This window comes from Amblyraja radiata, chromosome 11, assembly GCF_010909765.2.
Source record: "Amblyraja radiata isolate CabotCenter1 chromosome 11, sAmbRad1.1.pri, whole genome shotgun sequence".
Classification (NCBI taxonomy): domain Eukaryota; kingdom Metazoa; phylum Chordata; class Chondrichthyes; order Rajiformes; family Rajidae; genus Amblyraja; species Amblyraja radiata.
In genome coordinates, this window is record NC_045966.1 from 8,541,415 (window position 1) to 8,567,880 (window position 26,466).

The 26,466-nt window shown below is 46.2% G+C and overlaps 1 protein-coding gene across 2 annotated transcripts in view; it reads left to right on the plus strand.

The window, feature by feature from the left end:
- Positions 1-26,466, plus strand: part of LOC116978253 (solute carrier family 22 member 4-like) — a 267,313-nt gene that overhangs the window by 207,393 nt on the left and 33,454 nt on the right. Inside the window, exon 2 of one of the 2 annotated variants that reach the window (XM_033029254.1) lies at positions 20,021-20,479. In XM_033029254.1, coding sequence (XP_032885145.1) covers positions 20,093-20,479 — 387 coding nt within the window. In that variant the 5' untranslated portion in view covers positions 20,021-20,092. Of the gene's footprint in view, positions 1-19,827; positions 20,480-26,466 lie in introns of those variants that run through there. The other variant, XM_033029255.1, reaches the window with a different exon arrangement.

The following is a 26,466-nucleotide window of genomic DNA, read 5'->3' on the forward strand; positions in this document are numbered from 1 at the left end:
GTCTATTTCTCTGCCATGTGCAAACCAACACAATGTACAGAGAAAAGGGAAAAGCACAAAATGCTGGAAGAACTCGGTAGATCAGGCAACATCTGAGGCAATGGACTGAGAGAATATACAGCTGACTTCAATATAAGTTTCATTTATTTATTTATATTTAAATTTTATTTATTTTAATTAAATTTAGTTTATTGTCAAGTGTGCCGAGGTATAGTGAAAAGCTTTTGTTGCGTGCTAACCAGTCTGCAAAAAGACAATACATGATTGCAATCATAGAAACATAGAAAATAGGTGCAGGAGTAGGCCATTCTGAGTAATGAGGAAGGGTTAGTTCGAGCCTGCACCGCCATTCAATATGATCATGGCTGATCATCCAACTCAGTATCCTGTACCTGCCTTCTCTCCATACCCCCTGATCCCTTTAGCCACAAGGGCCACATCTAACTCCCTCTTAAATATAGCCAATGAACTGGCCTCAACTACCTTCTGTGGCAGAGAATTCCAGAGATCATCCCCAGTGTACAGGCATCCCCAGTGTACAGAATCGAGTCATCCCCAGTGTACAGGCACATGATCGAAGGAATAAAATGAATAAGGTTAAGCGCAAGATTAAACCCGTGTGTGCATAGTCCTAGTCAGCCAATGCCAGGAAGAAACCTGTCTATCAGCGCCACCTCTTGGGGCAAGGGTGAACTGCAGTAAAAAGCCAGAGATCGTCATGACTCCGCCTTCGAAAACCAGGATTGAGCCACCAGGACAAGCTCGGAATTGCCGGAGGCATTGCACATGCGCTCTCATGTCGAGGGGCAGCGCCCCCATATGGCCCTGGACTTTCATACCACTGTAAACGGAATAAATGAGCAGCTTGATGGCTCAGCATATAGAGCTGCTGCACTACAGCACTCACAGCACAAGAGACCCGGGTTTGATCCCGGCTACGGATGCTGCCTTTATTGAGTTTGTACGTTCTCCCCGTGACTGCGTAGGTTTCCGCCGGGATCTTCGGTTTCCTCCCACACTCCAAAGACGTACAGGTTTGTAGGCTCATTGGTTTGGTATAAATGTTAAATTATCCCAAACGTGTATAATATAGGATAGTGTTAGTGTGCGGGGATCGCTGGTCGATGTGGACTTGATGGGACAAATGGCCTGTTTCCGCACTGTATCCCTAAACTAAACTAAAAATAAAATCATGTGAGTTCACCCTACTGCGAGTGTTAGTGTAGTCACTACTGACCCTGGCATTGTCCCCGATGCAACAGTCCCAATATTCACTTCCATAATCGCAATATAGAAACATAGAAAAATAGGTGCAGGAGTAGGCCATTCGGTCCTTCGAGCCTGCACTGCCATTCAATATGACCATGGCTGATCATCCAGCTCAGTATCCTGTACCTGCCTTTCAAAACTCTTTCTGTGGCAAACTTCAATGGAACCAAAAAGATAACACTATTTGATCTCAATACCCTCAATACCCCCTGATCTCTTTAGCCACAAGGGCCACATCTAACTCCCTCTTAAATATAGCCAATGAACTGGCCTCAACTACCTTCTCTGGCAGAGAATTCCAGAGATTCACCACTCTCTGTGTGAAAAATGTTTTCCTCATCTCGGTTCTAAAAGATTTCCCCCTTATCCTTAAACTGTGACCCCTTGTTCTGGACTTCCCCAACATCGGGAACAATCTTCCTGCATCTAGCCTGTCCAACCCCTTAAGAATTTTATAAGTTTCTATAAGATCCCCCCTCAATCTTCTAAATTCTAGCGAGTACAAGCCGAGTCTATCCAGTCTCTCTTCATATGAAAGTCCTGACATCCCAGGAATCAGTCTGGTGAACCTTCTCTGTACTCCCTCCATGGCAAGAATGTCTTTCCTCAGATTAGGAGACCAAAACTGTACGCAATACTCCAGGTGTGGTCTCACCAAGACCCTGTACAACTGCAGTACAACCTCCCTGCTCCTATACTCAAATCCTTTTGCTATTAATACTAACATACCATTCGCTTACTTCACTGCCTGCTGCACCTGCATGCCTACTTTCAATGACTGGTGTACCATGACACCCAGGTCTCGTTGCATCTCTCCCTTTCCTAATCGGTCACCATTCAGATAATAGTCTACTTTCCTGTTTTTGCCACCAAAGTGGATAACCTCACATTTATCCACATTATATTGCATCTGCCATGCATTTGCCCACTCACCCAGCCTATCCAAGTCACCTTGCAGCCTCCTAGCATCCTCCTCACAGCTAACACTGCCCCCCAGCTTCGTTTCATATGCAAACTTGGAGATGTTGCATTCAATTCCCTCGTCCAAATCATTAATATATATTGTAAATAGCTAGGGTCCCAGCACTGAGCCTTGCGGTACCCCACTAGTAACTGCCTGCCACTGTTTACTACTACTCTTTGCTTCCTGTCTGCCAGCCAGTTCTCTATCCCCATCAATACTGAACCCCCAATACCGTGTGCTTTAGGTTTGTATACTAATCTCTTATGTGGGACCTTGTCGAAAGCCTTCTGAAAGTCCAGATATAACACATCCACTGGTTCTCCCTTATCCACTCTACAAGTTACATCCTCAAAAAATTCTATAAGATTCGTCAGACATGATTTACCTTTCATAAATCCATGCTGACTTTGTCCAATGATTTCACCAATTTCCAAATGTGCTGCTATCCCATCTTTAATAACTGATTCTAGCAGTTTCCCCACTACCGATGTTAGACTAAATGGTCTGTAATTCCCTGTTTTCTCTCTCCCTCCCTTTTTAAAAAGTGGGGTTACATTAGCTACCCTCCAATCCTCAGGAACTATTCCAGAATCTAAAGAGTTTTGAAAAATTATCACTAATGCATCCACTATTTCTGGGGCTACTTCCTTAAGTACTCTGGGATGCAGCCTATCTGGCCCTGGGGATTTATCGGCCTTTAATCCATTCAATTTACCTAACACACCTTCCCGGCTAACCTGGATTTCACTCAGTTCCTCCATCTCATTTGACCCTCGGTCCCCTGCTATTTCCGGCAGATTATTTATGTCTTCCTTAGTGAAGGCAGAACCAAAGTAATTATTCAATTGGTCTGCCATGTCCTTGTTCCCCATGATCAATTCACCTGTTTCTGACTGCAAGGGACCTACATTTGTTTTAACTAATCTTTTTCTCTTCACATATCTATAAAAACTTTTGCAGTCAGTTTTTATGTTCCCTGCCAGTTTTCTTTCATAATCTATTTTCCCTTTCCTAATTAAGCCCTTTGTCCTCCTCTGCTGGACTCTGAATTTCTCCCAGTCCTCTGGTGGGCTGCTTTTTCTGGCTAATTTATATGCTTCATCTTTTGTTTTGATACTATCCATGATTTCCCTTGTTATCCATGGATGCACTACCTTCCCTGATTTATTCTTTTGCCAAACTGGGATGAACAATTATTGTAGCTCATCCATGCAGTCTTTAAATACCTTCCATTGCATATCCACCGTCAACCCTTTAAGAAGCAATTGCCAGTCTATCTTAGCCAATTCACGTCTCATACCCTCAAAGTTACCTTTGTTTAAGTTCAGGACCCTTGTTTCTGAATTAACAATGTCACTCTCCATCCTAATGAAGAACTCAACCATATTATGGTCACTCTTGCCCAAGGGGCCACGCACAACAAGACTGCTAACTAACCCTTCCTCATTACTCAAAACCCAGTCTAGAATAGCCTGCTCTCTCGTTGGTTCCTCTACATTTTGGTTTAGAAAACTATCCCGCATACATTCCAAGAAATCCTCTTCCTCAGCACCCTTGCCAATTTGATTCACCCAATCTATATGTAGATTGAAGTCACCCATTATAACTGTTTTACCTTTGTTGCACGCATTTCTAATTTCCTGTTTGATGCCATCGCCAACTCAACTACTACTGTTAGGTGGCCTGTACACAACTCCCACTAGCGTTTTCTGCCCCTTAGTGTTTCGCAGCTCTACCCATATCGATTCCACATCCTCCAAGCTAATGTCCTTCCTTTCTATTGCGTTAATCTCCTCTCTAACCAGCAACACTACCACACATCCTTTTCCTTTCTGTCTATCCCTCCTGAATATTGAATATCCCTGGATGTTTAGCTCCCAGCCTTGGTCACCCTGGAGCCATGTCTCCGTGATCCCAACTGTATCATAGTCATTAATAACTATCTGCACATTCAACTCATCCGCCTTATTATGAATGCTCCTTTTATTGAGACACAAAGCCTTCAGGCTTGTTTTTACAACACTCTTACCCCTTATACAATTATGTTGAAAAGTGGCCCTTTTTGATTTTTTCCCTAGATTTGTCCGCCTGCCACTTTTACTTTCACCTTGCTACCTATTGCTTCTACCGTCATTTTACACCCCTCTATCTCTACGCTCACACATTTAAGAAACCCTTTCCCTTTAACTCCATCCTCGACTATCCCATTTGACACCCCACCCCCCTTATTCAGTTCAAAACCACCCATGTAGCAGTGGCAAACATGCCTGCCAGAATGCTGGTCCCCCACCTGTTAAGATGCAATCCGTCCCTTTTGTACAGTTCCCCTTACTCCAAAACAGATCCCAGTGATCTAAGAATCCCTGCCCCGTGCACCAATTCCTCAGCCACACATTCAGGTCCCGTATCTCCCTGTTCCTGCTCTCGCCAGCATGAGGAACTGGAAGCAAACCGGAGATAACAACCCTGGAGGTCCTGCTTTTCAGAATTTTTCCGAGCTCTCTGAAGTCACGCTGCAGAATATTCAGCCCCTTCTTTCCGACATCATTTGTGCCGACATGCACTACCACTTCCGGCTGTTCACCTTCGCCCTTGAGGATTTTCTGCACTCTGTCCGTGACATCCTGGATCCTGGCACCAGGAAGGCAGCATACCATCCTCGAATCCCGTCTGTTGCCGCAGAAACCCCTGTCCGTACCTCTCACAATGGAGTCTCCCACTACAATGGCGTTGCCTGACGTTGGCCTCTTTGGTTTTGGCTCAACAGCCCTTTTTGCTTTGCAAGCCAGTTCGTCGCTCGGTGTAATAACGTCTTCTGACCCGACAGCTTCTAAGTGGGTGAACCTGTTCACAAGAGGTACAACACCCGGGGACGTTTGCATTCCATGCTTCCCTCCCTTGTTCACCATCACCCACCTCTCTTCCAGTACCTTAGGTGTAACAATCTTACTGTAGGACGTCGAGGAACGACTCCATTTATCGGACGAACCTGAGGTCATCCACTTGCTTCTCCAGTTCCCCAACACGGTCCTTCAGGAGCTGTACCTGGATGCACATATTCAAGATCATTAGGTTATATTCGACTTGACGGATGAGTCAATAGTTTAGTGCACGATTTGTCAGCACACTCATCCATTTAATTTAGAGATACAGGCCCTTCGGCCCATCGAGTCCATGCCAACCAGCGGTCACCCCATACACTTAACACTATCCTATACACCAGGGACAATTTACAATCTTTACCAAAGCCAATTAAACCCACACATCTTTGGAGTGTGGGAGGAAACCGTGCTCCTGGGGAAAACCCACACGGTCACGGGGATAATGTACAAACTCCATGAAGACAGCACCCAAAGTCAGGATTGAACCCAGATCTCTGGCACTGTACGGCAGCAACTCTTTAACGCTGTGCCACCGTGCCGCCACGCCCGAGTCATTAACTCTGGATCATTTCAGCACTTGCAGAAGCTGTCCAATGGACCTTGGTCCTCTCTTTATTCCAGCAATTAATGGCCTGTCCCACTTGGCGGTTTTTTCGCCGACGGCTGGCGTCATATCTGTGTCGCCAAAAGATTTTGAACATTACAAAATCTATCGGAGACAAAAAAAATGTTGCGACACTTGAAAAAACAACGCAAGTCATATGTCATCATGCCACGTCACCGCCGCATCACGCCGCAAAGTTTTGGGTGACCTGAAACGTCGGTCAATGATGCTGGCAGTCGCCGAAAAAATCGCCAAGTGGGACAGGCCCTTTACAATGCTGCAATATTGTTTGCAAGACGTGTATCATTGTTCAGGCACAAAGGTTTCTATTTGAGTTAATTCTTATCTTTGTTCAAGTTAAATGGTTTCAGAACTTGTACATCAGTACCTCAGATGAAGACCTGCAAGATTCTGGAGCGAGAACACCTATGGAACAAGCACTCATAGAGATAGTTATAACATGGACGTGGTATTGAACACAGTATTTCAATGGCGCTGAGTTATAGATGGTTGAAAGCTTCGAGTTCTTAGGAGTAAATATCACCAGCAATTTTCTCAGGACCAGCCGTATCAAATCAATGGTCAAGAAAGTACATCAACACCTGTACTTCCCTAGATGGCTTAGGAAGTTCGGCATATCCCCAACAACCCTCACCAACTTCTACAAAGGCGCCATAGAAAGCATTTTATTGGGATGCATCACAGCATGGATTGAGGACCGCTCCATCCAAGACTACAAGGAACTGCAGACAATCCAACCTCCCTTCCATTGTTGACTCCATCTGCACATCACGCTGCCTTGGCAAGGCCAGCAACATAATCAAGTTTGAGTCTCACTCCGGCCACTCCATCTTCTCCCCTCTCCCATCGGGCAAGAGGTACAGAAGTTTGAAAACGCACACCTCCAGATTCGGGGACAGTTTCTTCCCAGCTGTTATCAGGCAACTGAACTGTCCTCTCACCAACTGGAGAGCAGTCCTTATCTTCCTTCTGCCCCATTACCTCCATCTACCTTCAACCTATAATTAATCGGACTTTACTGGACTTTATCTTGCACGAAATGTTGTACCCTTTATCCTGTATCTGTACACTGTGGACGGCTTAATTGTAATCATGTATAGTCAATTCATTGATTGGATGGCATGCAACACAAAGTTCTTCCCTGCACGTCACCATATAGTTCTGCCACCGATTTTCTGGCAACGTGTGTGTGTGTGTGTGTGTGTGTGTGTGTGTGTGTGTGTGTGTGTGTGTGTGTGTGTGTGTGTGTGTGTGTGTGTGTGTGTGTGTGTGTGTGTGTGTGTGTGTGTGTGTGTGTGTGTTTGTGTGTGTCACCTTTAATCCAGATAACTCTGAAATTGTGGCACCTAGGTGGCCGATCTCGACCACATCTGAACTTTCGCAGCCAATCAGCAGGTCGGATTTTTCGCCTGCGGCTGAGTTTTTGAAACTCCACAGCCATTCCCATGGATCCGCTCCCATACCGGACTTCGGTGGCCGACTTTGGGGCCAGTGTCTCAGCCCCCCTAAGACCATGACCTCTGCTGGTCCAGCAAAACAGGTAATTCAGAAAGGTTCTGGAACTAAGGGTGTAGGAAAAACAGTGGCAGACCTGTAATAAACTAACTCAAATATATTGGGCCAGGAATCTGGCATGAACCTACTTCTTCTCCATTGCTAGACTGCTCAGCCGGGAACCTGATGCCAGTATGCCAGATGATAGAACTGATGGCTTTATGGCCACGTTTGCAGATGATACGAAGATAGGTTGGAGGGGCAGGTAGTGTAGAGGCAGCAGGGAGGCTGCAGAAAGACCTGGATGGGTTGGAAGAGTGGGCAAAGAAGTGGCAGATGGAATACAGCATTACAGAATGGACCTCCTTATTCATTTCATGGGCAATGATTGCTGCTCTGACCCATGTTGCCAAATCTAATAAAATAAATTAACATAATGTTAAAAAATACAAGGGCAGATCCTGGTAAAGCTTTCATGTACCCATTCCATGATGTGGACATACTTGCAAATGAATGATACTGGAACTAGACTGAAGTTGAAGTTTAACCAGTGATTTGTCAAGGTTCAGCATGTTTGTTTTTAATTTGGTAATTAATAACCCTATTTACAAATATGCTTTTGTTCCCAATACAACCGTTTACCTTGAAATGTTTAGTACCTTCAGCTCCTCTGTACTGGCCCCTGAAAGGGTCCACATCCAGGGCCAGCACAGAGGAGGTTTACAAGAATGATCCCAGGAATGAGTGGGTTAACTTATGATGAACGTTTGACGGCACAGGGCCTGTATTCACTGGAGTTTATATGAATGAAGAGGGACCTCATTGAAACTTACAGAATAGTGAAAGGCTTGGATAGAGTGGATGTGGAGAGGATGTTTCCACTGATGGGAGAGTCTGGGACTAGAGATCATAGCCTCAGAATTAAAGGACGTTCCTTTAGGAAGGAGATGAAAACAAATTTGTTTAGTCAGAGGGTGGTGAATCTGCGGAATTATTTGCCACAGAGGCTGTGGAGGCCAAGTTAATGGATATTTTTAAAGCAGAGAGAGATAGATTATTCATTAGTACACGTGTCAGGGGTTATGCGGATAAGGCAGAAGAATGGGGTTAAGAGGGAGAGATAGATCAGCCATGATTGAATGGTGGAGTAGACTTAATGGGCCGAATTGCCTAATTCTGCTCCTATTAGTTATGACCTTATGAACTTACAGACTAGTGACCTTAAATATTGTGTTTCCTTCACATTTTATGTCTACCAGTATATCACTTCATGTAACCAAGATAAATTAAAGCAATTATTTGGTAGACACAAAATGCTGGATTAACTCAGTGGGGCATGCAGCATCTCTGGAGAGAAAAAAAGGGTGACGTTTGGGGTCGAGACATTTCTTCAGACTCAACCCGAAACGTCACTCATTCCTTCTCTCCAGAGAGGCTGCCTGTCCCGCTGAGTTACTCCAGCTTTTTGTGCCTACCTTCGATTTAAACCAGCATCAGCAGTCCTTTCCTAAAGCAATTATTTACTTTGTTGCTACATCCATTTCACTGGTCAGGCAGCATCTGTGGATGGAATGGGCAGGCAACATTCAGGTTGGGACCTTTCTCAGACTGACTGGAGTAGGGTGATGAAAGATGGAAAAGAGAGGTAGGGGTGGGATGAAGCCTGGCAAGTGATAGGTGGATAGAGGTGAGGGGGTTTGTTTGACAGGTGGGTGGAGTAAGTGACAAAGGCTGGAGATGGAGGAGAGAAGAGATTGGCAGATAAGGAGATGTTTCCCCAGCAACAGTTCTCTGGGTCTTCATCCTACTGTGAACAGCATTTGGTTTCATTGAGATATTCTGCCATTCTGATGTTTCTTCTTTCACTAGGAGGAGGAATTTCTTTAGTGAGAGGGTGGTGAATCTGTGGAATTTATTGCCACAGAAGGCTGTGAAGGGCAAGTCGATGGATATTTTTAAGGCAGAGAAAGATAGATTAATTTGTGATCGGTACAGGTGTCTGGGGTTATGGCGAGAAGGCAGGAGAATGTGGTTAGGAGGGAGAGATGGATCGACCATGATTGAATGGCAGAGTAGGCTTGAGGGCCTCATTCTGCTACTATCACATATTTTCTGAAAACCCTTGGTAATGAGGTTACGTTTCTATCTGTGGATTCTGTTACGAACAGACTTTGCTACATTTTGCCACCAATTTTAAGTCTGCTGCGCAAATGCAGAAGTAGTCACAAGGAACTGCAGATGTTGCAATCTTAAGCAAAGAAAACAAAGTGCTGGTGTAACTCATTGGGTCAGGCAGCATCTCTGGAGAACACGGATGTGACATTTCCATTCAAGGCCCTTCTTCAGACTGAGTGTAGGGGGAGGGAGGATGGGGGGGGGGTGAAAACTGGAGGTTTTATATAAAAGGACAAAGTGCTGGAGTAACTCAGCAAGTCAGCCAGATGGGTAGGGAAGAACATTTAGTGATGCTTCCATCGCCACTTGGTCTGCAACACCCATTAGTAACTAATTGACACAGTCCAACAATCCTTGTTGTTACAGTATACTCAAAATGTCCTCATACCTGCACATACATTTATATATTTTAAAAAACTATGGTTAAAAAAAAAATATTTGCATTATATTAATTTTCAAATGTCTCTGACTGTCATAAACCCTTTCACAAGCGAGTCAAAGCAATTGAGTTATAAAACTCTTACGTGAATTGTCCATGCCAGGTTTGAGTGTGAAGGATATTTAGTTTCCTCTCCAACCCTTCCATTGACTCCATTTACACCTCACGCTGCCTCGGCAGAGCTACTAGCGTAATTAAGGATGTTGCACCCTGGCCACTCCCTCTTCTCCCCTCTACCACCGGGCAAGAGGTATAAAAGTGTGAAAACGCACACATCAAGATTCAGGGACAGTTTCTTCCAAGCTGTTATCACGCAACTGAACCAACCCACCAACAACTGGAGAGCAGTCCTGAACTACTATCTAACTCATTGGAGAACCTCAGACTATCTTTGATCGGACTTTACTGGCTTTATCTTGCACGAAACATTATTCATGTTATTCCCTATATCATGTCATTGTACATTTTGGATGGCTCGATTTTAATCATGTATTGTCTTTCGGCTGACTGGTTAGCACGCAACAAAAGCATTTCACTGTACCTCGGTACACATGACAATAAACTAAACTCAAACTCAAAATTCTTGGATTTTTCAGTCGCTGAAGCTACATTTTGAGACAGAGAAATCTGCATTTCATTTTTGTTTGTGTCGGCAAGCGAAGAGAGAACGAGGCTTTTCATAAATGCAACCAAAATGTAGTCCTCAGTCGGTATGCAGGTCCAGAGGATTAACACGATTATGTTTTGAATGAAATGTTGTTGATACATGTAAAGCAGCTGCAGCAGTCACTTTCAGACAAGGTGGAATGTATCACGCTTGTTTAACAAAGTTTCTAAGACAATATGTGGAGGCCCGACAAGGGAGAGGGCAAAGCTTGATCTACTCTTGGGAAATTGGGAAGGGCAAGTTACTGGTATTCATGGATGAGCCTCTTGGGACCAGTGAATGCTGTTCTATTAGCTTTAAAATAGTTATGGATAAAGACAGGGCAGGCACACCAGTTAAAATTCAGAATTGGGGCGAGGCCAACTTTGATGGTATTAGATTGGAACCTGCTAAACCTGATTAGAGTAGGATGTTTACAGGCAAAGGAATTTCTGAAAAGTGTAAAGCTTTCAATGTGTTAGGACAAGATTTCAGGGCATGCTTGCTCCTGTTAGAGTGAAGGGCAAGGCAGGTGGGCGGACGGAGGTTTTGATGACAAGATAAATTGAGGCTCTGGTAAGGAAAAAGGAGGCATGGGACAGGTATAGGTAACTGGTATTAAATGTAACTTTAGAAGAGTTAGGGAACTGAGGAGCATATTTAAGAATGGAATGATACCATCAGGAGGGCATTACGAGACCAAGAGATAGCTCTGGCAGATTATATTAAGGAAAATTTGAAGAAATTATATAGACATTAGCATAAGTATAAGAGAGTAACTTAAGAAAGAAAAGGATCCCTCATAAATCAAAAGCAGTCATCTCTATGTGGAGCAAGGAACTGCAGATGCTGGTTTACACTGATGAACGACACAAAATGCTGGAGTAACTCAACAGAACAGGCAGCATCTCTGGAGAGAAGGAATGGGTGATGTTTCGGATCAAGACCCCTCTTCAAACTTCTTCACCCTGTCCCGCTGAGTTACTCCAGTATTTTTGTTCAACTCTGTGTGGAGAGTTGCAGGAGATGGAGATCTCTTGAGGACAATCAGTATTACTGTCAAAGAGACGCTGAATGTTGTGAGGCATATGAAGATAGACAAATCTCCTGGGCTTGACCGAATATGTCCAACCACACTGTGGGAAGCTAGAGAAGAAATTGCAGGTGCCCGGGCTGAGATACGTAAACCATCATTAAATATAGATGAGGTGCCGGAAGACTGGAGGGTGGCAAATGTTTTACTTCAGCTTAGCAAGGGCTGCAAGGAAAAGCATCAGAACTATAGACCAAAGAGCCTAACATCTGTGGTGGACAAATCACTGGAGAGTTATCTGAGGGATCTGCATTTAGTTTAGTTCAGTTTAATTTATTGTCACGTGTCCCGAGGTACTGTGAAAAGCTTTTATCGCGTGCTGACTAGTCAGCGGAAAGACAATACATGATTACAATCGAGCCATTCACATTGTACAGATACATGATAATGGAATAGTTTTGTGTGCAAGGTAAATCCAGTAAAGTCCAATCAAAGATAGTCCGAGGGTCCCCGATGAGGTAGATATTAGTTCAGGACTACTCTCTGGTTGCAGTAGGGTGGTTCAGTTGCCTGACAACAGCTGGGAAGAAACTGTCCCAGAATCTGGTGCTGATTAGGGATAGTCAGCATGGTTTTGTACGTGAGAGATCATGTCTCACAAATCTGATTGAGCATTATACTCTTTAATTTAAGTATGATTGTGCCTAAGTAAAGTAGGATTTTGACTGAGTGAATGTAAAATAAATAATGTCACTGTACGTATAAAGTATTACACTATTGAGATGCCTGTAATTATTTACAATTTGCATTTTCACATGCTTTTTATGTTACATTCATGCTGTCCTGTTATGTTCTGTCATGTTATGTCCTGCTGTATTTTTGGTGAAATAAAAAGAGCGGCACAGTGGTGCAGCGATACAGCTGCTGTTTCACAGCGCTAGAGACTTAGGTTCGATCCTGATGACGGGTGCTCTCTGCAGCAACCAGCGATCACCTCGTATACTAGCATTATCCTACTCACTAAGGATAATTAACGATTTACAGAAGCCAATTAACCTACATACCTGTAGGTCTTTGGTGTGTGGGAGGAAACCGGAGCCTCTGGAGAAAACCCATGCGGTCACAGGAAGAATGTACAAACTCCATACAGACAGCACCCATAGTCAGGATCAAACCCGGGTCTCTGACGTTGTAAGGCGGCATATCTACCGCTGTGCCACCGTGCCAGTTGCTGCAACGGGTCAGGCAGAAATAGGAACAGGTGATGATTCGGGTCATCTGATGAAGGGACTCAACCCGAAACATCACCTTTTTCTGCAGAGATGCTGCCTGAGCTGCTGAGTTAATCCAGCACTTTGTGTCTATCTTGTAGGTAACCCATAGTAGGGTATCAAAGTATGACAATAGACAATAGATGCAGGAGTAGGCCATTTGGCCCTTCGAGCCAGCACCGCCATTCAATGTGATCATGACTGATCATCCCCAATCAGTACCCCATTCATGCCTTCTCCCCATATCCCCTGACTCCGCTATTTTTAAGAGCCCTATCTAGCTTTCTCTTGAAAGCATCCAGAGATGCTTTCCCGATCCCGCATTCGCTGTGATGGCATTTCAGTCCCAGTCACAGAGGCCGACGTCAGGAAATCCTTCAGAGGGGTGAACCCCCGAAAAGCACCTGGACCTGATGGCATACCCGGTCGTATTCTAAAATCCTGTGCGGACCAACTGGCTGGAGTTTTTACGGACATTTTCAACCTCTCACTTCTGAGGTCTGAGGTCCCCACCTGCTTTAAAAGGGCATCAATTATACCAGTGCCCAAGAAGAGTAAGGTGACGTGCCTCAATGACCATCGACCAGTGGCACTAACGCCGGTGGTGATGAAGTGCTTTGAGAGGTTGATCGTGGAGCAAATCAACTCCTACCTCGACAAAAACCTGGACCCACTGCAGTTCACTTACCGCCACAACAGATCAACGGTGGATGCGATCTCGCTGGCCCTCCACTCCGCTCTGGACCACTTGGACAACAAAAACTCATATGTCAGGCTGTTATTCATCGATTACAGCTCGGCATTTAACACAATCATCCCCTCCAAGCTGGTTACCAAACTCGCAGAACTGGGTCTCTGCGCATCCCTCTGCAACTGGATCCTCGACTTCTTCATTCACAAACCACAGTCTGTTTGTATTGGTGGAAATGTGTCAGCCTCGATAACAATCAGCACGGAGCACCACAAGGCTGCGTGCTCAGCCCCCTGCTGTACTCACTCTATACTCATGACTGCGTAGCCAGTCACAGTGCGAACTCCATCATCAAGTTCGCTGATGACACCACTGTTGTGGGGCGTATTACTGATGGGGATGAGTCAGAGTATAGAAGAGAGATCGAGCAACTGTCCATATGGTGCCAGCGCAATAACCTGGCCCTCAACACCAGCAAACCAAGGAACTGATTGTGGATTTTGGAAGGAGCAGGAGGGTGACCCACATCCCCATTTACTGTATATCAACGGGTCGATGGTTGAAAGGGTCAAGAGCTTCAAATTCCTGGGTGTGCACATCTCTGAAGATCTTTCCTGGTCCGAGAACACGAATGCAATTATCAAGAAAGCTCATCAGCGCCTCTACTTCCTGAGAAGATTACGGAGAGTCGGTTTGTCAAGGAAGACTCTCTCTAACTTCTACAGGTGCACAGTAGAGAGCATGCTGACCGGTTGCATCATGGCTTGGTTCGGCAATTTGAGCGCCCTGGAGAGGAAAAGACCACAAAAAGTAGTAAACACTGCCCAGTCCATCATCGGCTCTGACCGTCCTTCCATCAAGGGGATTTATCGCAGTCGCTGCCTCAAAAAGGCTGGCAGTATCATCAAAGACCCACACCATCCTGGCCACACACTCATCTCCCTGCTACCTTCAGGTAGAAGGTACAGGAGCCTGAAGACTGCAACAACCAGGTTCAGGAATAGCTACTTCCCCACAGCCATCAGGCTATTAAACCTGGCTCGGACAAAACTCTGATTATTAATAACCCATTTTCTGTTATTTGCACTTTACCAGTTTATTTATTCATGTGTGTATATATTTATATCATGGTATATGGACACACTTATCTGTTTTGTAGTAAATGCCTACTATGTTCTGTGTGCTGAAGCACAGCAAGAGTTTCATTGTCCATACAGGGACACATGACAATAAACTCACTTGATCTTGAACTTGAACTTGAACCTGCCTCCACCGCCATTTGAGGCAGGGAATTCCACAGACTCACCACTCTCTATGAGAAAAAGTGTTTCCTCATCTCCGTTCTAAATGGCTTACTCCTTATTCTTAAACTGTGGCCCCTGGTTCTGGACTCCTCCAACATCGGGAACATGTTTCCTGCCTCTAGCGTGTCCAAGCCCTTAACAATCTTATATGTTTCAATGAGATGCCCTCTCATCCTCCTAAACTCCAGAGTGTACAAGCCCAGCTGCTCCATTCTCTCAGCATATGACAGTCCCGCCATCCCGGGAATTAACCTTGTGTAAACCTAAGCTGCACTCCCTAGCCCAAGTGGGAGGAGAGAAGTGAAAACAGTTAAAGTAGGTGCCAAGGACAGGCAGACTTGACTCAGAACTGCTGTAGTTTTGGGAGCAACAGCAGCAGGAGTTTAGCAAGAGATACGACTGATTGGCTCTAGCCCAAGTGGGAGGAGAGAAGTGAGTCAGTGCTGGGAAAACAGTTGAAAACTGAGGAATTTGGTTTGTAAATTGGTAAATCAGGCAATTTATCAGTCAATTTAAGCAAGACTGCTCTTTGCGAGCGGCAGTGAGTGAAGTGCCCTGTGAGAAAAGTGTGAGTCTTTGGCTCAAGAGTCTTCGGAGACGAAAGAAGGAGATGTCAGGCAAGCTGATTCAGTGCGATGCTTGCAGTATGTGGGAGGTCAAGGACACCGCTAGTGCCTCTGGCTGCTACAAATGCGAGAAGTGCATCCAGGTGGAGCTCCTGAAGGGCCGTGTTGGGGAACTGGAGAAGCAAGTGGATGACCTCCGGTTCGTCCGAGAAACGGAGTCGTTCCTCGACAAGTCCTACAGTACGATTGTTACACCTAAGGTACTGGAAGAGAGAAGGTGGGAGACAGTGAGAACGGGAGGGAAGCATGGAATGCCAACGTCCCAGGGTGTTGTACCTCTTGTGAACAGGTTCACCCACTTAGAAGCTGTCGGGACAGAAGAGGTGTTTACACTGGGCGACGGACTGGCTTGTGATGCGAATAGGGCTGTTGAGCCTAAACCAAAAAGGCCTAAGGCAGGCAACGCCATTGTAGTGGGAGACTCCATTGTGAGAGGTACCGACAGGGGTTTCTGCGGCAACAGACGGGATGCGAGGATGGTGTGCTGCCTTCCTGGTGCCAGGATCCAGGATGTCACGGACAGAGTGCAGAAAATCCTCAAGGGCGATGGTGAACATCCGGAAGTGGTAGTGCATGTCGGCACAAACGATGTCGGAAAGAAGGGGATGAATATTCTGCAGCGTGACTTTAGAGAGCTCGGAAAAATGCTGAAAAGCAGGACCTCCAGGGTTGTTATCTCCGGTTTGCTTCCAGTTCCTCGTGCTGGCGAGAGCAGGAACAGGGAGATACGGGACCTGAACGTGTGGCTGAGGAACTGGTGCACGGGGCAGGGATTTAGATTCTTAGATCACTGGGATCTGTTTTGGGGTAAGGGGGAACTGTACAAAAGGGACGGATTGCATCTTAACAGTTGGGGGACCAGCATTCTGGCAGGCAGGTTTGCCACTGCTACACGGGTGGTTTTAAACTGAATAAGGGGGGTGGGGTGTCGAATGTGATAGTGGAGGATGGAGTTAAAGGGAAAGGGTTTCTTAAATGTGTGAGCGTAGAGACAGAGGGGTGTAAAATGAGGGTAGAAGCAATAGGTAGCAAGGTGAAAAGTAAAAGTGGCAGGCAGACAAAACCAGGACTAAAATCAGAAAGGGCCACTTTTCAACATAATTGTATAAGGGGTAAGAGTGTTGTAAAAACAAGCCTGAAGGCTTTGTGTCTCAATGCAAGGAGCATTCGTAATAAGGTGGATGAGTTGAATGTGCAGATAGCTATTAATGACTATGATATAGTTGGGATCACGGAGACATGGCTCCAGGGTGACCAAGGCTGGGAGCTGAACATCCAGGGATATTCAATATTCAGGAAGGATAGAGAGAAAGGAAAATGAGGTGGGGTAGCATTGCTGATTAGAGAGGAGATTAATGCAATGGAAAGGAAGGACATTAGTTTGGAGGATGTGGAATCGGTATGGGTAGAGCTGCGAAACACTAAGGGGCAGAAAACGCTGGTGGGTGTTGTGTACAGGCCACCTAACAGTAGTAGTGAAGTTGGAGATGGTATCAAACAGGAAATTAGAAATGCGTGCGACAAAGGCAAAACCGTTATAATGGGTGACTTCAATCTACATATAGTTTGGGTGAATCAAAATGGCAGGGGTGCTGAGGAAGAGGATTTCTTGGAATGTATGCGGGATAGTTATCTAAATCAACATGTAGAGGAACCAACGAGAGAGCAGGCTATTTTAGACTGGGTATTGAGTAATGAGGAAGGGTTAGTTAGCAGTCTTGTTGTACGTGCCCCCTTGGGCAAGAGTGACCATAATATGGTTGAGTTCTTCGTTAGGATGGAGAGTGACATTGTTAAGTCAGAAACAATGGTTCTGAACTTAAAGAAAGGTAACTTTGAGGGTATGAGACGTGAATTGGCCAAGATTGACTGGCAATTAATTCTAAAAGGGTTGACGGTGGATATGCAATGGAAGACATTTAAAGACTGCATGGATGAACTACAAAAATTGTTCATCCCAGTTTGGCAAAAGAATAAATCAGGGAAGGTAGTGCATCCGTGGATAACAAGGGAAATCAGGGATAGTATCAAAGCGAAGGATGATGCGTACAAATTAGCCAGAAAAAGCAGCATACTGGGAGAAATTCAGCGACCAGCAGAGGAGGACAAAGGGCTTAATTAGGAAAGGAAAAATAGATTATGAAAGAAAACTGGCAGGGAACATAAAAACTGACTGCAAAAGTTTTTATAGATATGTGAAAAGAAAGAGATTAGTTAAAACAAATGTAGGTCCCTTGCAGTCAGAAACAGGTGAGTTGATCATGGGGAACAAGGATATGGCGGACCAATTGAATAGCTACTTTGGTTCCGTCTTCACTAAGGAAGACATAAATAATCTGCCGGAAATAGCAGGGGACCGTGGGTCAAAGGAGTTGGAGGAATTGAGTGAAATCCAGGTTAGCCGGGAAGTGGTGTTGGGTAAATTGAATGGATTAAAGGCCGATAAATCCCCAGGGCCAGATAGGCTGCATCCCAGAGTACTTAAGGAAGTAGCTCCAGAAATAGTGGATGCATTAGTAATAATCTTTCAAAACTCTTTAGATTCTGGAGTAGTTCCTGAGGATTGGCGGGTAGCAAACGTAACCCCACTTTTTAAGAAGGGAGGGAGAGAGAAAACGGGGAATTACAGACCAGTTGGTCTAACATCGGTAGTGGGGAAACTGCTAGAGTCAGTTATTAAAGATGGGATAGCAGCACATTTGGAAAGTGGTGAAATCATTGGACAAAGTCAGCATGGATTTACAAAAGGTAAATCATGTCTGACGAATCTTATAGAATTCTTCGAGGATGTAACTAGTAGCGTGGATAGGGGAGAACCAGTGGATGTGGTGTATCTGGACTTCCAGAAGGCTTTCGACAAGGTCCCACACAAGAGATTAGTATACAAACTTAAAGCACATGGCATTGGGGGTTCAGTATTGATGTGGATAGAGAACTGGCTGGCAAACAGGAAGCAAAGAGTAGGAGTAAACGGGTCCTTTTCACAATGACAGGCAGTGACTAGTGGGGTACCGCAAGGCTCAGTGCTGGGACCCCAGCTATTTACAATATATATTAATGATCTGGATGAGGGAATTGAAGGCAATATCTCCAAGTTTGCGGATGACACTAAGCTGGGGGGCAGGGTTAGCTGTGAGGAGGATGCTAGGAGACTGCAAGGTGACTTGGATAGGCTGGGTGAGTGGGCAAATGTTTGGCTGATGCAGTATAATGTGGATAAATGTGAGGTTATCCATTTTGGTGGCAAAAACAGGAAAGCAGACTATTATCTAAATGGTGGCTGATTAGGAAAAGGGGAGATGCAGCGAGACCTGGGTGTCATGGTACACCAGTCATTGAAAGTAGGCATGCAGGTGCAGCAGGCAGTGAAGAAAGCGAATGGTATGTTAGCTTTCATAGCAAAAGGATTTGAGTATAGGAGCAGGGAGGTTCTACTGCAGTTGTACAGGTTTTGGTCTCCAAATCTGAGGAAGGACATTATTGCCATAGAGGGAGTGCAGAGAAGGTTCACCAGACTGATTCCTGGGATGTCAGGACTGTCTTATGAAGAAAGACTGGATAGACTTGGTTTATACTCTCTAGAATTTAGGAGATTGAGAGGGGATCTTATAGAAACTTACAAAATTCTTAAGGGGTTGGACAGGCTAGATGCAGGAAGATTGCTCCCGATGTTGGGGAAGTCCAGGACAAGGGGTCACAGCTTAAGGATAAGGGGGAAATCCTTTAAAACCGAGATGAGAAGAACTTTTTTCACACAGAGAGTGGTGAATCTCTGGAACTCTCTGCCACAGAGGGTAGTCGAGGCCAGTTCATTGGCTATATTTAAGAGGGAGTTAGATGTGGCCCTTGTGGCTAAGGGGATCAGAGGGTATGGAGAGAAGGCAGGTACGGGATACTGAGTTGGATGATCAGCCATGATCATATTGAATGGCGGTGCAGGCTCGAAGGGCCGAATGGCCTACTCCTGCACCTAATTTCTATGTTTCTATGTTTCAATATCAAGAATGTCCTTCCTCAAATTAGGGGACCAAAACTGCACACAATACTCCAGGTGTGGTCTCACTAGGGCTCAGTACAACTGCAGAAGGACCTCTTTGTCCCTATATTCGATTCCTCTTGTTATGACTTGTTCAACTGGCAGATATTATAGGAGAAATTAAACAGAGCAATCTTGTTTCAGAGATACATGGTTATTAAGATGTCACATGGTTAACCACAAATCCTGAACCAAAGCATACATATTAATTCTTTCTTCATTTAATTTACTTCAGACTTTAGAGAAACAGGTTTGTTGTTAGTAATATTTAAAAGGGATTTGGCCCGATGCCATTTAATTCACCCCATTTCTACTAGTCTGAAGAACTAGTCCACTCAGCCTGAAGAAGGGCCTCGACCTGAAACTCCGGAGATGTTACCTGTCCCGCTAGGTTACTCCAGCATTTAGTGTCTACCTTCGGTGTAAACCAGCATCTGGAGTTCCTTCCCCGTTACTACCACCAGAAAGTGTTGCTGTTTAACACGGACGGTGTTTCCAGAACCTGGTGGATTATTCGTGCAATGGGAATACATTTCTTTAGAACAATCCTGCTCAACAACTTCAGGTCCACCCACAAGGTTGAAGCCCTCCAGGCTTCCGGAACCAAGGCGCAGTTAGCGCCGCGTCTGCAACTAACATGCGGGATTACGATGAAATTACAGCCTTCCTGGGGGAATGGGGACCGGCTCAGAAACTCATCTTCCTGCTCTTGACTGTCAGCATTATTCCCAACGGTTTCTCCCCGTTTAGCATCATCTTCGTCGGGGATATCCCAGAGCATCGCTGCTCGATTCCCGGGAATCTCAACCTCAGCCAAGCCTGGATGAACAGAACCATCCCACTGGTGCCAGGAACACAAGTCCAGTACAGCCAATGCAGTCGCTACCGCTTGGATGTGATCAGGAACCTCTCGGAGGTGTTTCCAGACCCAGATCTCCTCAACGTGTCCGGGATCGAAGTGGAGCCGTGTTTGGATGGATGGGATTACAGTCAGGACCAGTACACCTCCACCATCATCTCCGAGGTTTGATTCATACTTCCGACCTGAAACGTCCCCTGTCCGTGTTCTCCCGGGGAAGCTGCCTGACCCCGAGTTACTCCAGCACTTTGTGTGCACTTTGTTTACTGAGTTACTCCTGCACTTGCTATTCTGGAGGATCTCAGCAGGCCAGGCAGCATCTGGGGAGGGGAATGGACAGGTGACGTTGGGTGTGGGGACCTTGTCGGGAGAGAGCTGGCGGAAGGAGTTGAGGGGAAGGAGTGGGACATGAATGGAGAGCACAAAGTGCTGGACTCAGGAGCGGAGACTGGTGAGGTCAAATGAACAGACTGGGATTAGTTGGGCGTCAGGGTTTATGGGGAGAAGGCTGGAGAATGGGGTTAAGAGGAGAAAATAGATCAGCCATTATTGAATGGCGGAGTGGACTTGGTGGGGCGAATGGTCTAGTTCTGCTCCCATCACTTCTGAACTTTTAACCAGGGGAACACCATCCTCGTTTGGTCTGGGGAGGGAAGGGTCGAGGGCTGAATTGCAGGAAATGGAGGAGGCACAGGTAAGGGCATCTTCCACACCTGCCGGGTAAGTGGGCGAGGGGGAAAGGGGACAACTTTTCCTGAAGAAAGGGGACATCTCAGATGTCTTGGAATGTCAAGTCCCATCTCATGAGTAGATGCAGCAGAGATGGAGGAACCTCAGGATACCTAGTAAGAGGCAGGTTGGGAAGAAGTGTAGATAAAAGGTAGATGTGGGTGGCAGTGGATGTGTAGCAGATGTGTTTGGATATTCTGTCACCTGAGATGGAGACAGAGATGAAAAAATTAGAGAGGTGTCAGAGATAATGATTTCGAGGGCAGCGGGGACATTAATGGTAATGTTGATGAAATGAACATCATGTCATTTGATGCATGGTCCTGCGTGGATTCAGGAGACAAACCTAATGCACTTCTGCTACAGATCCACTGCCAGCCACATCTACCTTGACAACACTTCTTCCCAACCTGCGTCTTACTAGGAATCCAGAAGGAAATGAGTTGGAGAATAATGCATGTGTAGGAATATGTGTCTGAAGTAGTGTTTCTACCTGAAATGTCACCTATTCCTTTTCTCCAGAGATGCTCCCTGACCCGCTGAGTTACTCCTGCTTTTTGTGTCTTTCTGGGCAATAATCCAAGTCCAACACCGATTTTTCTGAGCGGACCTCCTCTCTATCTTTCTCTCTCTCTGTCTGTCACTGTCCGTGTCTCGGGTCTCTGCCCGCTCCTCGTCCGCCGGCACGGCCGGCTGCCTTACACATGCGCACAACTACGACCAGCACCAAAGTTCCTAATGCGAGGATCTTTGGCCAGCACATCATTGGCCGTGGTTGTGCGCATGTGCCTCCCTGCACATGCGCACTGCCACTGCAACTGGTCGGCGTCGGCCACTTTCTCCCTCCCTTGGCATGGTGGGAGATCTGGCTGCCATTCCTGTCCATTGGATTGGATTGGATTCCTTTATTGTCATTCAGACCTTTCGGTCTGAATGAAATGTCGTTGCCTGCAGTCATACATATAATAATAAATACCAAAACATACAATAAACACAAATTAGCATCCACCACAGTGAGTTCACCAGGCACCTCCTCACTGTGATGGAGGCAAAAGTCGTAAAGTCTCTGTCTCTTCCCTCCTTGTTCTCCCTCTGCGCTGAGACGATCCAGGCTTCCGTTGTTGTGACCCCGCCGGATGATGGTGAGTAAGTCCCGCGGCTCAACCGAGCTCCGCGAACGGGCCGGTTCAAGCTCCGTGGCCCGGGGTGGTAGATGCTGCCGAAGATGCCACCCTCCAGTCCAGCGAATGCAGCTGTAGTTGCGGGAGCTCCGGAAAAACAGGTCACCAACCTGTGACCTGCGAGCTCCCGACGATGTCATCCACCGGGCCCGCGGCCGAGCCTCCGAATTCAGGTCGCTGCCGCTTGAAAGCCGCCTCAGCCCCAAAGCCGGACCACCACCACCGGAACGCCGGAACGCCGCCACAGCTCCGAATTCGGCTAGCCTCGCGTTGGTAAGTCCTGGCAGACGGAGGCAGAGAAAGGGGATACGACAAGAAGAGACGCATACCCACCGAAGGAAGAGACAAAAAAACATGTAGTCTAATAAACTAAAATGTAACTAAAACAAGACAAAAGAAAACAACACAAAAAGTAAAAACAAACGGACTGCAGGCGAGCCGCAGCTGTCAACAGCGCCGCCACTTCAATATCCACTCGCCGCGACCGCTGAAAACCAACGCAGACTCACTCGCTGGAGCTCGAGTAACTCCCTGGAGCAACTCTTGCTGCTTGGTTTCCTGGTCCTCCAAAAATATTCGAAATGGGATTTAAACAGAATTTAAACACCACCACCAAACTCTGAAAAATACCAGCCTATTGCATTTTATCTGTTTATTTATTGTGTATATATATATGGTCTATGGTATATGGACACAGTGAACTTTTATCTCCTGTCCTGTATTATGTTTACATATTCTGTTGTGCTGCAACAAGCAAGAATTTCATTGTCCTATCTGGGACACATGACAATAAAACTCTCTTGACTTGGACTTAAACAAGAAAGGGTTCTTGGGGAAAAAAGAGCTACCATAAATTGAATTGCTTCTGGTTGGTTACCTATAGTAGGGTGAAGACTATTCCATGCTTTAGTGTGCGGCGGAACTCCATGGAGCAGCCAGCATCTCTGGGTAGAAGAAACTGGGTGACGTTTCGGGGTAGAGACCCTTCTTTAGATTTCCTCTAATTTTAGTGTTTTAGTTTAATTTAAAGATACAGCGTGGAAACTGGCCCTTCGGCCCACCGAGTCCACGCCGATCACCCGTACACTAGTTCTATCTCACACATTAGCGACGTAGGTCAAGAGTCAAGATTGTTTTATTCTCTCATGTCCCAATAAAATCCTTACTTGCAGCAGCACAACAGAATATGTAAACATAGTACTCTGTAAACAATGGTATCAACGAGAAAACAACACGGTGTATATTTATATATGAATATATAGAAACATAGAAAATAGGTGCAGGAGTAGGCCATTCGTCCCTTCGAGCCTGCACCGCCATTCAATATGATCATGGCTGATCATCCAACTCAGTATCCTGTGCCTGCCTTCTCTCCATACCCCCTGATCCCTTTAGCCACAAGGGCCACATCTAACTCCCTCTTAAATATAGCCAATGAACTGGCCTCAACTATCTTCTGTGGCAGAGAGTTCCAGAGATTCACCACTCTCTTTGTGAAAAATGTTTTTCTCATCTCGGTCCTAAAGGATTTCCCCTTTATCCTTAAACTGTGACCCCTTGTCCCGGACTTCCCCAACATCGGGAACAATCTTTCTGCATCTAACCTGTCCAACCCCTTAAGAATTTTGTAAGTTTCTATAAGATCCCCCCTCAATCTTCTAAATTCTAGCGCGTACAAGCCGAGTCTATCCAGTCTTTCTTCATATGAAAGTCCTGACATCCCAGGAATCAATTTGGTGAACCTTCTCTGTACTCCCTCTATGGCAAGAATGTCCTTCCTCAGATTTGGAGTCCAAAACTGTACGCAATACTCCAGGTGTGGTCTCACCAATACCCTGTACAACTGCAGTAGAACCTCCCTGCTCCTTTACTCAAATCCTTATGCTATGAATGCTAACATACCTTTTGCTTTCTTCACTGCCTGCTGCACCTGCATGTCTACTTTCAATGACTGTTGTACCATGACACCCAGGTCATATATAACTATACACACACACACACAATTTCCCTCCTTGGATTAATAAAGTTCTATCGTATAGTATCGTGTGTGTAGGAAAGAACTGCAGTTGCTGGTTCAAACTGAAGATAGACACAAAAAGCCTGAGTAACTCAACAGGTCAGACAGAATCTCTGGACAAAAAGAAAATATTACGTTTTGGGTTGGGTCTGAAAAGGGTTCCTGCACACCTTTGGAATGTGGAAGGAAATAAGAGCACCCGGAGAAAACTCATGTGATCAAAGGGTAAAGGAGCAAACTCCATACAGACAGCACCCATATTCAGGATAAATTCCGGGTCTCTTGCAATTTTAGGCAGCAACTTTATGGCCAATGTACTGCCCCATAGTCTTGAACTGAATTTCATGGGACACAGACTCACAAGTGAAGGGCTAAACGCAGCCAAGGCTAAAGTGAAAGCTGTTGCAGATGCACGTGAACCTCAGAATGCAACCGAGATGAGGTTTTATAGAACTCGTCATTTACTGTGGAAAATGTATTCCAAATTTTGCTACACTGGCAGATCCGCTGAGAAAGTTGACCAGGAAAGAGGTACCGTTCCAGTTTTGTAATGAACAGAGACAGGCATTCTAATCACTGAAACAGAGTCTGATCAGTGCAAAAACCCTTGGATATTATGATCCAGCTGCACCAACAAAAGTCATAGCAGATGCTAGTCTGGTCGGCTTAGGAGCAGTGCTTGTACAGACACATACAGATGGACCCAGAATCATAGCATATGCCTGTCGATCTTGAACCAGCATGGAGAGAAGGTATTCTCAAACAGAGAAAGAAGCACTGGGACTAGTGTGGGCCTGTGAAAGCTTCTGTGCACACTTGTACGGCATTGAATTCAAACTCGTTGCAGATCACAAGCCGCTGGAAGTGATCTATTTGACAAGGTCTAAGCCATGTGCCAGAATAGAACGTTGGGTGCTTGAATGAAGTCGAGGGTCCTTGGATGAAGTCGAGGTGGGAGATAAAGCGACAAATGTAACATTTCCTGCGGTTGCAAGCAAGAGCGGAACTCGCTATCAAAACATGGAGGGGACGGGGGACACAATCTTTTGGCGGCCACGCGTGCATGCGCACACTCACACACACACGCGCGCGCGAGGCTTCGGAGGCTCAATCCAGCGCTAAATGCAGCTCAACTTTGCCTGTCTCACCGGGTTAACTACAGCCCTGTCTGGACTGACGGGACACCAGCGCGCTTCTCCACGCTGGCCATATTTCCCGCAAGTCCAGGAAGGGTTGTAAGCTCACCTGGCGGGACAGGCAGTTATCTGGGTTTAGCGGTTTCTCTATGCTGGCCCGTCTGACTGCCGACCAAAGATCCTATAGCGGAGGATCTTTGCTGCTGACCTCTCTGGTGGGGGGGGGGGTACTCGGGAGGGGACAGGACAGCGCCGGAGAGCCGGCCGGGATCGATCCTTGCTGCGGATGAAGCTCAGGTCTGTGCCACGTCTCCCTCCTCCAATCACCGAACTCTATCCTCAGTCCCCCCCCACTCCTCCCTCCTCCAATCATCATGCTGAATCATGTCCCGCCACCATTACCTGCCGATCGACGTCTCTCTCCTCCAATCGGCGCCCATGATCACCGGATTTTAAAATCCGGATTACAAAAACTTGGGGGGGATGTCCCCCACCTCTCAAAACATGGAGGGGACGTGTCCCCTCTGGCCCCCCGTGCTTTCCGCCCCTGGTTGCAAGGGAAAGTACCAGGGGAGAGGGTGGTTTGGGTGGGAAGGGACAAATTGACCAGGGTCTCTTCTATATCCCGCGGCTCCGCTCTCACTCCCCATCCCCCTACTCGTAACAAGGGCAGTCCCCCTTGTCCTCACATTCCATCCTACCAGCCGTCGCATACAACTTATAACCCTCCGACATTTTCGCCACCTCCACCGGGATCCCACCACTCACCACATCTTCCCATCTCCTCCCCTTTCTGCTTTCCACAGAGACCGTTCCCTCCATAACTCCCTGGTCAACTCGTCCCTTCCCACCCTTCCCACCCCCTCCCCCGGTACTTTCCCTTGCAACCGCAGGAAATGCCACACTTGTCGCTTTACATCCCCCCTCGACTCCATCCAAGGACCCAAGCAGTCTTTCCAAGTGCAGCTGAGGATCACCTGCACCTCCTCCAACCTCATCTACTGCATCCACTGTTCCAGGTGTCAACTGCTCTATATAGGTGAAACCAAGTGAAGGCTTGTACCCAATAGGTACAATAATTGCGGTAAA